Consider the following 16,101-nt stretch of genomic DNA (forward strand, 5'->3'; position numbering starts at 1 on the left):
GATCCTAATAAATGTTGGGGTTTGCTCCGGTATCCTAACAAATGTTGGGGTCTGCTCTGGGATCCTAACAAATGTTGGGGTTTGCTCCGGGATCCTAACCAATGTTGGGGTTTGCTCCGGAATCCTAACAAATGTTGGGGTTTGCTCCGGGATCCTAACAAATGTTGGGGTTTGCTCCGGGATCCTAACAAATGTTGGGGTTTCCTCCGGAATACTAACAAATGTTGGGGTCTGGTCCGGGATTCTAACAAACGTTGGGGTTTGCTCCGGGATCCTAACAAATGTTGGGGTTTGCTCCGGGATCCTAACAAATGTTGGGGTTTGCTCTGGGATCCTAACAAATGTTGGTGTCTGGTCTGGGATCCTAACAAATGTTGGGGTTTGCTCTGGGATCCTAACAAATGTTGGGGTCTGGTCCGGGATCCTAAGAAATGTTGGGGTCGGGTCCGGGATCCTAACAAATGTTGGGGTCGGGTCCGGGATCCGAACAAATGTTGGGGTTTGCTCCGGGATCCTAACAAATGTTGGGGTTTGCTCTGGGATCCTAACAAATGTTGGTGTCTGGTCTGGGATCCTAACAAATGTTGGGGTTTGCTCTGGGATCCTAACAAATGTTGGGGTCTGGTCCGGGATCCTAAGAAATGTTGGGGTCGGGTCCGGGATCCTAACAAATGTTGGGGTCGGGTCCGGGATCCTAGCATTTGTTGGGGTTTGCTCCGGGATCCTAACAAATGTTGGGGTCTGGTCCGGGATCCTAACAAATGTTGGGGTTTGCTCTGGGATCCTAGCAAATGTTGGGGTCTGCTCCGGGATCCTAACAAATGTTGGGGTTTGCTCTGGGATCCTAACAAATGTTGGGGTCTGGTCCGGGATCCTAACAAATGTTGGGGTTTGCTCTGGGATCCTAGCATTTGTTGGGGTTTGCTCCGGGATCCTAACAAATGTTGGGGTCTGGTCCGGGATCCTAACAAATGTTGGGGTTTGCTCTGGGATCCTAGCAAATGTTGGGGTCTGCTCCGGGATCCTAACAAATGTTGGGGTTTGCTCTGGGATCCTAACAAATGTTGTGGTCTGGTCCGGGATCCTAACAAATGTTGGGGTTCGCTCTGGGATCCTAAAAAATGTTGGGGTTTGCTCCGGGATCCTAACAAATGTTGGGGTTGGCTCCGGGATCCTGACAAATGTTGGGGTTTGCTCCGGGATCCTAACAAATGTTGGGGTTTGCTCCGGGATCCTAACAAATGTTGGTGTTTGCTCGGGGATCCTAATAAATGTTGGGGTTTGCTCCGGGATCCTAACAAATGTTGTGGTCTGCTCTGGGATCCTAACAAATGTTGGGGTTTGCTCCGGGATCCTAACAAATGTTGGGGTTTACTCCGGAATCCTAACAAATGTTGGGGTTTGCTCCGGGATCCTAACAAATGTTGGGGTTTGCTCCGGGATCCTAACAAATGTTGCGGTTTGCTCCGGGATCCTAACAAATGTTGGGGTCTGGTCCGGGATCCTAACAAATGTTGGGGTTTGCTCCGGGATCCTAACAAATGTTGGGGTTTGCTCTGGGATCCTAACAAATGTTGGTGTTTGCTCCGGGATCCTAACAAATGTTGGGGTTTGCTCTGGGATCCGAGCAAATGTTGGGGTCGGGTCTGGAATCCTAACAAATGTTGGGGTTTGCTCTGGGATCCGAGCAAATGTTGGGGTCGGGTCTGGAATCCTAACAAATGTTGGGGTTTGCTCCAGAATCCTAACAAATGTTGGGGTTTGCTCCGGGATCCTAACAAATGTTGGGGTTTGCTCCGGAATCCTAACAAATGTTGGGGTTTCCTCCGGAATCCTAATAAATGTTGGGGTCGGGTCCGGATCCTAACAAATGTTGGGGTCGGGTCCGGATCCTAACAAATGTTGGGGTCTGCTCCGGGATCCTAACAAATGTTGGGGTCTGCTCCGGGATCCTAACAAATGTTGGGGTCGGGTCCGGATCCTAACAAATGTTGGGGTTTGCTCCGGGATCCTAACAAATGTTGGGGTTTGCTCCGGGATCCTAACAAATGTTGGAGTTTGCTCCGGGATCCTAACAAATGCTGGGGTCTGGTCTGTATCCTAACAAATGTTGGGGTTTGCTCCGGAATACTAACAAATGTTGGGGTCTGCTCCGGTATCCTAATAATTGTTGGGGTTTGCTCCGGGATCCTAACAAATGTTGGGGTTTGCTCCGGGATCCTAACAAATGTTGGGGTTTGCTCCGGGATCCTAACAAATGTTGGGGTTTGCTCCGGGATCCTAACAAATGTTGGGGTCGGGTCCGGAATCCTAACAAATGTTGGGGTCTGCTCCGGGATCCTAACAAATGTTGGGGTTTCCTCCGGGATCCTAGCAAATGTTGGGGTCTGCTCCAGGATCCTAACAAATGTTGGGGTCTGCTCCGGGATCCTACCAAATGTTGGGGTCGGGTCCAGATCCTAACAAATGTTGGGGTTTGCTCCGGAATCCAACCAATGTTGGGGTTTGCTCCGGGATCCTAACAAATGTTGGAGTTTGCTCCGGGATCCTAACAAATGTTGGGGTCGGGTCCGGGATCCTAACAAATGTTGGGGTTTGCTCCGGGATCCTAACAAATGTTGGGGTTGGGTCCGGGATCCTAACAAATGTTGGGGTCTGCTCCGGGGTCCTAATAAATGTTGGGGTTTGCTCCGGGATCCTAACAAATGTTGGGGTTTGCTCCGGGATCCTAACAAATGTTGGGGTTTGCTCCGGGATCCTAACAACTGTTGGGGTTTGCTCCGGGATCCTAACAAATGTTGGGGTTTGCTCCGGGATCCTAACAAATGTTGAGTTCTGCTCCGGGATCCTAACAAAAGTTGGGGTCGGGTCCGGAATCCTAACAAATGTTGGGGTCGGGTCCGGGATCCTAACAAATGTTGGGGTCTGCTCCGGGATCCTAACAAATGTTGGGGTCGGGTCCGGATCCTAACAAATGTTGGGGTTTGCTCCGGGATCCTAACAAATGTTGGGGTTTGCTCCGGAATCCTAACAAATGTTGGGGTTTGCTCCGGGATCCTAACAAATGTTGGGGTTTGCTCCGGGATCCTAACAAATGTTGGGGTCGGGTCCGGAATCCTAACAAATGTTGGGGTCGGGTCCGGAATCCTAACAAATGTTGGGGTTTGCTCCGGGATCCTAACAAATGTTGGGGTCGGGTCCGGGATCCTAACAAATGTTGGGGTCGGGTCCGGAATCCTAACAATGTTGGGGTTTGCTCCGGGATCCTAACAAATGTTGGGGTTTGCTCCGGGATCCTAACAAATGTTGGGGTTTGCTCCGGGATCCTAACAAATGTTGGGGTTTGCTCCGGGATCCTAACAAATGTTGGGGTTTGCTCCGGAATCCTAACAAATGTTGGGGTTTGCTCTGGGATCCTAGCAAATGTTGGGGTCTGCTCCGGGATCCTAACAAATGTTGGGGTTTGCTCTGGGATCCTAACAAATGTTGGGGTCTGGTCCGGGATCCTAACAAATGTTGGGGTTTGCTCTGGGATCCTAGCATTTGTTGGGGTTTGCTCCGGGATCCTAACAAATGTTGGGGTCTGGTCCGGGATCCTAACAAATGTTGGGGTTTGCTCTGGGATCCTAGCAAATGTTGGGGTCTGCTCCGGGATCCTAACAAATGTTGGGGTTTGCTCTGGGATCCTAACAAATGTTGTGGTCTGGTCCGGGATCCTAACAAATGTTGGGGTTCGCTCTGGGATCCTAAAAAATGTTGGGGTTTGCTCCGGGATCCTAACAAATGTTGGGGTTGGCTCCGGGATCCTGACAAATGTTGGGGTTTGCTCCGGGATCCTAACAAATGTTGGGGTTTGCTCCGGGATCCTAACAAATGTTGGGGTTTGCTCGGGGATCCTAATAAATGTTGGGGTTTGCTCCGGGATCCTAACAAATGTTGTGGTCTGCTCTGGGATCCTAACAAATGTTGGGGTTTGCTCCGGGATCCTAACAAATGTTGGGGTTTACTCCGGAATCCTAACAAATGTTGGGGTTTGCTCCGGGATCCTAACAAATGTTGGGGTTTGCTCTGGGATCCTAACAAATGTTGCGGTTTGCTCCGGGATCCTAACAAATGTTGGGGTCTGGTCCGGGATCCTAACAAATGTTGGGGTTTGCTCCGGGATCCTAACAAATGTTGGGGTTTGCTCTGGGATCCTAACAAATGTTGGTGTTTGCTCCGGGATCCTAACAAATGTTGGGGTTTGCTCTGGGATCCGAGCAAATGTTGGGGTCGGGTCTGGAATCCTAACAAATGTTGGGGTTTGCTCTGGGATCCGAGCAAATGTTGGGGTCGGGTCTGGAATCCTAACAAATGTTGGGGTTTGCTCCAGAATCCTAACAAATGTTGGGGTTTGCTCCGGGATCCTAACAAATGTTGGGGTTTGCTCCGGAATCCTAACAAATGTTGGGGTTTCCTCCGGAATCCTAATAAATGTTGGGGTCGGGTCCGGATCCTAACAAATGTTGGGGTCGGGTCCGGATCCTAACAAATGTTGGGGTCTGCTCCGGGATCCTAACAAATGTTGGGGTCTGCTCCGGGATCCTAACAAATGTTGGGGTCGGGTCCGGATCCTAACAAATGTTGGGGTTTGCTCCGGGATCCTAACAAATGTTGGGGTTTGCTCCAGGATCCTAACAAATGTTGGAGTTTGCTCCGGGATCCTAACAAATGCTGGGGTCTGGTCTGTATCCTAACAAATGTTGGGGTTTGCTCCGGAATACTAACAAATGTTGGGGTCTGCTCCGGTATCCTAATAATTGTTGGGGTTTGCTCCGGGATCCTAACAAATGTTGGGGTTTGCTCCGGGATCCTAACAAATGTTGGGGTTTGCTCCGGGATCCTAACAAATGTTGGGGTTTGCTCCGGGATCCTAACAAATGTTGGGGTCGGGTCCGGAATCCTAACAAATGTTGGGGTCTGCTCCGGGATCCTAACAAATGTTGGGGTTTGCTCCGGGATCCTAGCAAATGTTGGGGTCTGCTCCAGGATCCTAACAAATGTTGGGGTCTGCTCCGGGATCCTAACAAATGTTGGGGTCGGGTCCAGATCCTAACAAATGTTGGGGTTTGCTCCGGAATCCAACCAATGTTGGGGTTTGCTCCGGGATCCTAACAAATGTTGGAGTTTGCTCCGGGATCCTAACAAATGTTGGGGTCGGGTCCGGGATCCTAACAAATGTTGGGGTTTGCTCCGGGATCCTAACAAATGTTGGGGTTGGGTCCGGGATCCTAACAAATGTTGGGGTCTGCTCCGGGGTCCTAATAAATGTTGGGGTTTGCTCCGGGATCCTAACAAATGTTGGGGTTTGCTCCGGGATCCTAACAAATGTTGGGGTTTGCTCCGGGATCCTAACAAATGTTGGGGTTTGCTCCGGGATCCTAACAAATGTTGGGGTTTGCTCCGGGATCCTAACAAATGTTGGGGTTTGCTCCGGGATCCTAACAAATGTTGAGGTCTGCTCCGGGATCCTAACAAAAGTTGGGGTCGGGTCCGGAATCCTAACCAATGTTGGGGTCGGGTCCGGGATCCTAACAAATGTTGGGGTCTGCTCCGGGATCCTAACAAATGTTGGGGTCGGGTCCGGATCCTAACAAATGTTGGGGTTTGCTCCGGGATCCTAACAAATGTTGGGGTTTGCTCCGGGATCCTAACAAATGTTGGGGTTTGCTCCGGAATCCTAACAAATGTTGGGGTTTGCTCCGGGATCCTAACAAATGTTGGGGTTTGCTCCGGGATCCTAACAAATGTTGGGGTCGGGTCCGGAATCCTAACAAATGTTGGGGTCGGGTCCGGAATCCTAACAAATGTTGGGGTTTGCTCCGGGATCCTAACAAATGTTGGGGTCGGGTCCGGGATCCTAACAAATGTTGGGGTCGGGTCCGGAATCCTAACAAATGTTGGGGTTTGCTCCGGGATCCTAACAAATGTTGGGGTTTGCTCCGGGATCCTAACAAATGTTGGGGTTTGCTCCGGGATCCTAACAAATGTTGGGGTTTGCTCCGGGATCCTAACAAATGTTGGGGTTTGCTCCGGAATCCTAACAAATGTTGGGGTTTGCTCTGGGATCCTAGCAAATGTTGGGGTCTGCTCCAGGATCCTAACAAATGTTGGGGTTTGCTCTGGGATCCTAGCAAATGTTGGGGTTTGCTCCGGGATCCTAACAAAAGTTGGGGTCGGGCCCGGAATCCTAACAAATGTTGGGATTTGCTCCGGGATCCTAACAAATGTTGGGGTGTGCTCCGGAATCCTAACAAATGTTGGGGTTTGCTCTGGGATCCTAGCAAATGTTGGGGTCTGCTCCGGAATCCTAACAAATGTTGGGATTTGCTCCGGGATCCTAACAAATGTTGGGGTCTGGTCCGGGATCCTAACAAATGTTGGGGTCTGCTCCGGGATCCTAACAAATGTTGGGGTCTGCTCCGGGATCCTAACTAATGTTGGGGTTTGCTCCGGAATCTTAACAAATGTTGGGGTTTGCTCTGGGATCCTAGCAAATGTTGGGGTCTGGTCCGGGATCCTAACAAATGTTGGGGTTTGCTCTGGGATCCTAGCATTTGTTGGGGTTTGCTCCGGGATCCTAACAAATGTTGGGGTTTGCTCTGGGATCCTAGCAAATGTTGGGGTCTGGTCCGGAATCCTAACAAATGTTGGGGTTTGCTCCGGGATCCTAACAAATGTTGGGGTTTGCTCCGGGATCCTAACAAATGTTGGGGTTTGCTCCGGGATCCTGATGCCGGATGGATTAGAACAGGTGGATTTGAGATGGTTTATGGATTGAGATTAGATGAAGAGTCAGCAGTCGGGGGGCAGATATGTCTGGATGGTTTCTATGAAGAGAGGATTGATGACAATGGTTTTGAATATTTGAGGAAAGCCCCCAGTGTGTGACCCGAGAGTAAACAATGACAAAGTGTCAGGGGAGGTAAGAAATAGAAATTAAGGGGGGAGAAGGGCAATTAGGAAATACGGAGAGAGGGATTGGGAGGGAGAATGGGAAGACTCTGCAGTGATAGGGATCACGGAGGAGGAATAGGGAAGTTGGGAATGGTGGGGGGAGTGGCAGAGACAGCTGAACAAGTGACCTTAAACAAATAAATCTTTAGCTTTTTCAGATCAGAGCGTTTGATAATTTCTTTACTTTGTCCCCAACGTAACATCAGCGGATACATTTTTCATTGAAACATTTGCAGATATTCACAACCTTCAGACTGGTGTTTAACTTGTGGATATTTTTCTCTCAAAGGTGCGAATGCTCCAGTCCTTATCCAGTCTCCGAGTCTGGAACGTGTCACAGAGGGTCAGACTGCACGGTTACAATGCACCATGCGGAACGCCGCAGTGACACACACCGATGTTCACTGGAACCGGGAGCTGCCAGGGAAAGATATGGAGAGGGTTTTAACACATGATATAAAGAACAACACACGATGGAGTCCAGGTTTCACTGAGCGTTTCCATCCTTCCCGAGACACGTCCAATAAAACCTTCATCCTGACAATCAGCAACGTGCAGCCCAGTGACACTGCCGTCTATTATTGCTCCGTGTGGGGAGATATCAGTGGGAATGGATCACAGCTGAGTGTAACCAGTAAGTGCATTCACAATGACATCACTACATAGAGGGGAATCCTGTAACCAAACACTCCCAGTGAAGAGGAGGATGGGCTGGGGAATTGCCATTGTGTAGCGCACAAAGACTCACGAGAGACGAATAGAGATGAAGTCGATGAGGCTTTATTAAGCGTGACTTGTTCCCCGCAGTTCAGTAACAGACTGGCCTGCGGGGGAGAGCTCCTGTTTCTTATACTCCGCCTTCATTGTGGAGCTAGAGGGCAACAGCCAACCAGGACCCGGGATCTGTCAGCCAATGACATCACGGCTTCACAGTCCCACATGACCCCTAATGCATACTACCACATTTACCCCTTGTTAAAAATGAACCCGGCGGGGTGGTGCTTCGCATGGTGGTAGGGGTTTACAAGGCTGGTCCTGGTAGGAAAACCTTTGCATGTCATCACAGTATGTACAGGGTTTTTTTTTGTTTTGCACTTTTTCCGGTAGTCGTAAGGGGGAAAAGAAAAAAAAGTTCTCGTTAAAGTCCACAACATTGTAGTGTTACATCGACGCTACGAGTCGGTCGGGCGGTCTGGTCGTCCTTGTCGATCGCCTCGGCCCCGGTGGTGGTGCTTGTTCCAGTGTTGTCGTCTCCGGGAGCCTTACGGTTTCTGCTTCAGCTTCACTTCTGGTCGGACCTGGGAGGAGGACCGATCCTCCCGGGAAGGGGGCGGTCGCGGGGTGCGCCGGTGGCAGGGAGGGGGTGATTGGTGTCGGGGGGGTGTGCGTGTTGCCGGCGGGCGCCAGGTCTCGCAGGGAGACCGTGTCCTGTCGGCCGTCGGGGTACTCCACGTATGCGTACTGCGGGTTCGCGTGGAGGAGGTGAACCCTCTCGACCAATGGGTCCGACTTGTGCGCTCGCACATGTTTTCGGAGCAAGATGGGTCCTGGGACCGCCAGCCAGGTCGGCAGCGACGTTCCAGAGGAGGACTTCCTGGGGAAGACAAGGAGGCGCTCATGAGGCGTTTGGTTAGTGCTAGTACACAGTAGCGACCGGATGGAGTGGAGAGCGTCCGGGAGGACCTCCTGCCACCGTGAAACTGGGAGGACCCTGGACCGTAGGGCCAGTAGGTCGGTCTTCCAGACCGTGCCGTTCTCCCTCTCTACTTGCCCGTTCCCCCGGGGGTTGTAGCTGGTCGTCCTGCTCGAGGCTATACCGTTGCTGAGCAGGAACTGGCGCAGCTCGTCACTCATGAAGGATGACCCCCTGTCGCTGTGGACGTATGCGGGGCAACCGAACAGTGTGAATATGGTGTTAAGGGCTTTAATGACTGTGGCCGCTGTCATGTCAGGGCAGGGGAGGGCAAAGGGGAAACGGGAGTACTCGTCCACCACATTCAGGAAGTATGTGTTGCGGTCGGTGGAGGGGAGGGGCCCTTTGAAATCCAGACTAAGGCGTTCAAAGGGACGGGAAGCCTTGATCAGGTGCGCTCTATCCGGCCTGAAAAAGTGCGGTTTGCACTCTGCGCAGATGTGGCAGTTCCTTGTGACTGGACGGACCTCCTCCACAGAGTAGGGGAGGTTGCGGGACTTTATAAAGTGGTAGAACCGAGTGACCCCCGTGTGGCAGAGGTCCTCGTGGAGGGTTTGGAGGCGGTTAATTTGTGCGTTAGCACATGTGCCGCGGGATAGGGCATCGGACGGCTCGTTCAGCTTTCCGGGACGGTTCAGGATCTCGTAGTTGAAGGTGAGAGCTCGATCCTCCACCTTAAGATCTTGTCGTTTTTAATTTTGCCCCGCTGTGCATTATCGAACATGAAGGCTACCGACCGTTGGTCCGTGAGGAGAGTGAATCTCCTGCCGACCAGGTAATGCCTCCAATGTCGCACAGCTTCCACTATGGCTTGGGCTTCCTTTTCCACTGAGGAGTGGCGGATTTCTGAAGCGTGGAGGGTTCGGGAGAAAAAGGCCACGGGTCTGCCCGCTTGGTTAAGGGTGGCCGCTAGAGCTACATCGGAGGCGTCGCTCTCGACCTGGAAGGGGAAGGACTCGTCGATGGCGCGCATCGTGGCCTTTGCGATATCCGCTTTGATGCGGCTGAAGGCCTGGCAAGCCTCTGTCGACAGAGGGAAGGTCGTGGTCTGTATTAGGGGGTGGGCCTTGTCTGCGTACTGGGGGACCCACTGGGCGTAATATGAAAAGAACCCCAGGCAGCGTTTTAGGGCTTTTGAGCAGTGAGGGAGGGGAAATTCCATGAGGGGGCGCATGCGTTCGGGGCCGGGGCCTATTATCCCATTGCGCACTACATATCCCAAGATGGCTAGCCGGTTTGTGCTAAAAACGCACTTGTCCTCGTTGTATGTGAGGTTCAAGGCTTTAGCGGTCTGGAGGAATTTTTTGGAGGTTGGCGTCGTGGTCCTGCTGATCGTGGCCGCAGATGGTTACGTTGTCGAGATACGGGAACGTGGCCTGCAACCCGTGTTGATCAACCATTCGGTCCATCTCTTGTTGGAAGACCGAGACCCCGTTTGTGACGCCAAATGGGACCCTTAGGAAGTGGTATAATCGCCCGTCTGCCTCGAAGGCTGTGTACTTGCGGTCACTTGGGCGGATGGGGAGCTGATGATAGGCGGACTTGAGGTCCACGGTGGAGAAGACCTTATATTGGGCAATCCGATTGACCATGTCGGATATGCGGGGGAGAGGGTACGCATCTAGTTGTGTGTACCTGTTGATGGTCTGGCTATAGTCTATGACCATCCTTTGCTTCTCCCCTGTCTTTACTACTACCACCTGTGCTCTCCAGGGACTATTGCTGGCCTGGATTATGCCTTCCTTCAGTAGCCGCTGGACTTCGGACCGAATGAATGTCCGGTCCTGGGCGCTGTACCGTCTGCTCCTAGTGGCGACGGGTTTGCAATCCGGGGTGAGGTTTGCAAACAAGGATGGGGGTTCAACCTTGAGGGTTGCGAGGCCGCAGATAGTGAGTGGGGGTATTGGTCCGCCGAATTGGAAGGTTAGGCTCTGCAGATTGCACTGGAAGTCTAATCCCAGTAATGTGGGCGCGCAGAGTTGGGGAAGGACGTAGAGCCTGTAGTTTTTAAACTCCCTCCCTTGCACCGTTAGGGTCACTATGCAGAAGCCTTTAATCTGTACGGAGTGGGATCCTGCAGCTAGGGAAATCTTTTGCGCACTGGGACGGATGGTCAAAAAACAGCGTCTTACCGTGTCGGGGTGGATGAAGCTTTCTGTGCTCCCGGAGTCGATCAGGCATGGTGTCTCGTGCCCGTTTATCAGCACCGTTGTTGTCGTCGTCTGGAGCGTCCGGGGCCGTGCTTGGTCCAGCGTCATTGAGGCCAGACGTGATCGTAGTGCTTGAGCGTCTTCCTCGAACCCTGTGGAGCCGTCGACACTGGGGTCCGTTGTTGCCATCCAAGTTGGCGGCGGGGGTAAACAAAATGGCCGCCCCCATGCATCGCACATGGCTGGGGGGTCACAAGATGGCGGCGGGGGTGGACAAAATGGCCACCCCCATGCGTCGCACAGGTCTGGGGGGTCCCAAGATGGCGGCGCCCCTCCTCCCCTCGTGGTGGCCGGGACCCAAAATGGCGGCGCCTGCGGGTCGCACATGGGGCGCTGGGGGGGGTTGGGGAGCGTTAGAAACGCGCAGGACTCCTTGTTCTCCGGAGACAGCGGCGACCTCCCGGGACCAGCACACAGGCGCAAAATGGCCCTTTTTCCCGCAGCTCTTACAAATCGCTGCGCGGGCCGGGCAGCGCTGCCGGGGGTGTTTCGCCTGGCCGCAGAAATAGCAGCGGGCTCCCCCGGGACGACTTGGCGTCTGAACCGCGCAAGCCTGTGGGGTGGGGGTGGGGGGGTTGTCGCGACGGGGGTCCACGGAGCCCAAGGGGCTGCCGCGCGGTCGGGGCCGTAGGCGCGGGCGTTTTGCGCGGCCACATCCAGGGAGGCTGCTAGGACCCGTGCCTCTGAGAGTCCTAGCGACTCTTTTTCTAAAAGTCTTTGGCGGATTTGGGAAGAGTTCATACCAGCCACAAAAGCATCGCGCATTAACATGTCCGTGTGTTCAATCGCGTTTACCGGTGGGCAGCTGCAGGCCCGTCCCAAAATTAGCAGCGCGGCGTAGAATTCATCTATCCATTCTCCGGGACTTTGCCGTCTCGTTGCGAGTTGGTAGCGTGCGTAGATCTGGTTCACTGGGCGAACATAGATGCTCTTTAGTGCTGCGAACGCCGTCTGGAAATCCTCTGCGTCTTCGATGAGAGGCAAAATTTCCGGGCTTACCCTCGAGTGCAGGACCTGTAGTTTCTGGTCTTCTGTGACCCGGCCGGGGGCCGTTCTGAGGTAGCCTTCGAAACAAGTCTGCCAGTGTTTGAAAACTGCTGCTGAGTTCACTGCGTGGGGGCTGATCCTCAGGCATTCCGGGATGATCCTGAGCTCCATAGTCCTTTAAGCACGCTTAATAAATTGGAGCGCACAAAGACTCACGAGAGACGAATAGAGATGAAGTCGATGAGGCTTTATTAAGCGTGACTTGTTCCCCGCAGTTCAGTAACAGACTAGCCTGCGGGGGAGAACTCCTGGTTCTTATACTCCGCCTTCAGGGCGGAGCTAGAGGTCAACAGCCAACCAGGACCCGGGATCTGTCAGCCAATGACATCACGGCTTCACAGTCCCACATGACCCCTAATGCATACTACCACACATTGTGATGTTATAACCCAATATTCCATGGGAATGTGACTCCTCCCTGGGAGCACGGCATTGTCAAATCTTTCTCCTGCACACATATCAGCTCTGAACAGAGGTGGTAACCCCAAAAAGTTATTTCTGTTATTGAGGTAGGCTTTGAGAATTCCAAAAAAGTTACAAATTGGACATTGCAAAACATTAATACATGAGTGACCATCGCTGATGCAGGTACCATAACCTCCCTGAATACATCACCAGTTCACCCCCAACAACATCAGGTCTGTGTACGTTATGAAACAGCCTTCTTAACTTGTCCTACAGGTTTGAAGGAATGTGCCCGTACCGACCGAGCTCTCTCAGCCCCTGCACCCTGTTTAAAATTGTACCAACTCATTCACATTGCCTCTCCTCATCTTTACCAAACTGAGTCACTTTCCACTTCTTTGTGATAAATTTCATCTGTCCTGACTCTACCTATTTCACCGTTCTGTCAATATTCCCCGGAACCTGACACTGTTCATCTCACTCTTCCCGACATTCCTGAACTTGGAGGGAGCTGTTCACTGGGAAATTCTGCCTCCTCTACTCAAGCCCATTTTAAATATTTAAAAATCTTGCTGAAAATTAACCAGTGCGACAAAATCTGATTGTGTCATCACACCGAGCCTCCCCCATTGTCTGCCTGTCTCTCTGAGGACATGGTGCTGGGCACAGCCCTCTGCACACACTGCTGCCATCACTTTAGTCAGGGTGCATGCGGGAGCTGGACATTACTCTCAGATTCGGGTTGCCTTGTCCCAGCCTTGCCTTGTTATTTTAGGACAATTACATTGAGCAGAAAAGGAATGAAACAATTGTTTATAAATCACCTATCACAACTTCAGGGTGTCCAAACAGGAACATAGAACATAGAACAATACAGCGCAGTACAGGCCCTTCGGCCCACGATGTTGCACCGAAACAAAAGCCATCTAACCTACACTATAGAACATAGAACACTCAGGATTCGCAGACAATTAAATATATTTACACAGGAAAATAGGAATGTAGTTTTACCACCCCCCGAGCTAGCGTGCGGTCAATTCCAGCCCCACTGGACCCGGAGTCACAACATAATTGAAATTAACCAATAGTTCTTCGAAAAACTCCCAGAATCTTTGACTGCCCAATAATTACAATCACCAGGGGTGGGATTCTCCGACCCCCTGCCGGGTCGGAGAATCGACGGGGAGCGGCGTGAATCCCGCCCCCGCCGGCCGCCAAATTCTCCGGCACCGGGTATTCGGCAGGGGTGGGAATCGCGCTGCACCGGTTGGCGCCCCCCCCCCCCCCCCGGCGATTCTCCGGCCCGCGATGGGCAGAAGTCCCGCTGCTGCTATGCCAGTCTCGCTGGCGTGAATTGAACCAGGTCCCTTACCGGCGGGACCTGGCGGCGCGAGCAGGCTCCGGGGTCCGGGGGGTGGCGCGGGGCGATCTGGCCCCAGGGGGTGCCCCAACGGTGGCCTAGCCCACAATCGGTGCCCACCGATCCGTGGGCGGGCCTGTGACGTGGGGGCACTCTTTCCCCTCCGCGTCGGCAGTGTAGGTCTCCGTGATGTCCGATGCGTAGGTGACCCCCGCCCCTGCGCATGCGCGGGGATGACGTCAGCAGCCGCTGACACTCCCACGCATGCGCGGAGTCCCTTCGGCCCCGGCTGGTGTGGCGCCAAAGGCCTTCCACGCCAGCCGGCGGGACGGCAACCACTCCGGCGCGGAGTGAGGGCTTGGCCCCTAAAGGTGCGGAGAAATCCACACCTTTGGGGCGGTCCGACGCCTGAGCGGTTCACGCCACTCCATCCCGCCGGGACCCCCGCCCCGCCGGGGAGGGGAGAATCCCGTCCCAGGTTTGTAAATTTCAACACATGAATTTTTATTAATGACAATAACTATAATTAAATATGCAGCAAGTACAACAGGCTAACAAATATATAATTCCTCATCCCCCCACTTTAATTCACCCCACCCGCTACACACACATACACAAGACAAACAAACACAGAGGGAGAAGAGGGGTGTATAAATAATGGTGACAGTTAAAGGATAAGAGTCCTTGTTGCAGATGGTTGTCTTCTAGCCCAACTTCCTTCAGTCCAGGCTTTCAGTTTGAGGTTTCTGCTTTCAGTCTCTAAGGGGTCGCACTGCAGATTCATCCAGGTTCTCTGTAGATTCAGAAATACAGCAGCTGTGCAGAATTTCTGGAGAAAGAGGGATTGAGAGAGAGAGAGACTTACACAGTTTCTTCTCTGATTGTTCACAGCCTGACTGTCCTTTCCTTGGTTCTCTGGGAACCATCCCTCTCGGATAGGATCCAATCACCACCTGTCGTCGGGCAGAATACAGCCTTTTGCCAATTCATTGGCCACCAAGCAACCAATCGAGCTGAATCCCTCCAATCTCCCTTGGGTGCCAAAATGCCTGCTGTTCAAAGGTTAACACAACGCACTAGATTGCAAGCACTTCATCTGCGCGACTTAAAGGTACATGTCCATTAAACATCCATGGATCGAAAATGATGGTGGCAAAATAAAAGAAATGGAAAATAAGGGAATCAACAAGAGTGGCCCTTACAATATGAACAGTAGTAGGCCATTCAGCCCCTTGAGCCTATCCCGCCATTCAATGAGATCATGGCTGATCCGTGCTAACTCCATATACCTGCCTTTGGCCCATTTCCCTTAATAACTTTGCTGAACAGAAATCTATCTCGGATTTAAATTTCACAACTGAGCTAGCTTCAGCTGCTGTGTGTGGGAGAGAGTTCCAAATCTCGACCACACTTTGAGTGAAGAAATGCTTCCTGCCATCTCTCCTGAACGGTCTGGCCCGAATGTCTAGACCATGCTCCCTAATTTTAGAATCTCCAAACGGTGGGAATAGTTTATCTGTCTTTCCCTGCTTTCTCCTGCTATCGGAATCACTGCTGTAGGGCACACACAAATCCCACACAAACGGCAATAATAGAAATGGGCATATCATCTGGTTTCGGGATCTCTAAATAATGGTGTGGGGTATTTCATCTCGAGCTGCAAGGATGGACTTGGCTGAACCCCTCAGTTCAGTGATGGCTCCTCCTAAAGAGCAGCTTCAATACTGTACAGATTGTCTCGATATCTGTGGAACTCTCTGCACTGGAACCGAATCCATGGCCTCCAAACTCGGAGGTGTGATCACTTCCCCTAAGTCACATCTGACACTCTTCATCATGTCCATTGCAATCAGTTCGGAAACTCATATATTAAACAACAAGTCATCATATAACTTTATTTAATGAATCGTTAAACTTTGAGTGATGGAAAATCTATTTCTTTGCATTGAACTCCACCTGTTTGCTATGCACAGGTCGATTGGCTGACCCAGTCCTTATTCAGTATCCAAACATCAGCAAGGTGCCAGAGGGTGAGACTGTGGAGTTACAATGTGCCATGTACAATGCCAGTGTGAATGACACTGATGTCCACTGGTATCACCAGAGACCCGGGTACGACAGGCAGTGGACGATGAGCTGGTTTGTAAATGGCACCATCAGCAAGTCCCGGGATTTCCAGGACCGTTTTCAGCATTCCCAGGATTTCAGCAGTAACAGCTACATTCTGACCATTGTGAATGTGACCCTCAATGATACAGCTGTCTATAGCTGCAGTGTGTGGAGCTACATCCATGGAGCAGGGAGCCAGCTCTATGTCACAGGTAAGTCAATACTGACTCACACTGACAGAGTGACAGTAACAATAACCAGATTGGGAACCTGTTTTACCT

At 52.0% G+C, this 16,101-nt stretch overlaps 1 protein-coding gene across 1 annotated transcript in view; it reads left to right on the top strand.

Annotated features, from left to right (window-relative positions):
* Positions 1-7,287: 7,287 nt before the first annotated feature.
* Positions 7,288-16,101, top strand: part of LOC140428340 (immunoglobulin gamma-1 heavy chain-like) — a 65,719-nt gene continuing 56,905 nt past the window's right edge. Inside the window, exons 1-2 of the mRNA XM_072514704.1 lie at positions 7,288-7,630; positions 15,685-16,032. Coding sequence (XP_072370805.1) covers positions 7,366-7,630; positions 15,685-16,032 — 613 coding nt within the window. The 5' untranslated portion in view covers positions 7,288-7,365. The remainder of the gene's footprint in view (positions 7,631-15,684; positions 16,033-16,101) is intronic.

The sequence above is a fragment of the Scyliorhinus torazame genome, chromosome 1 (genome assembly GCF_047496885.1).
Source record: "Scyliorhinus torazame isolate Kashiwa2021f chromosome 1, sScyTor2.1, whole genome shotgun sequence".
NCBI lineage: Eukaryota > Metazoa > Chordata > Chondrichthyes > Carcharhiniformes > Scyliorhinidae > Scyliorhinus > Scyliorhinus torazame.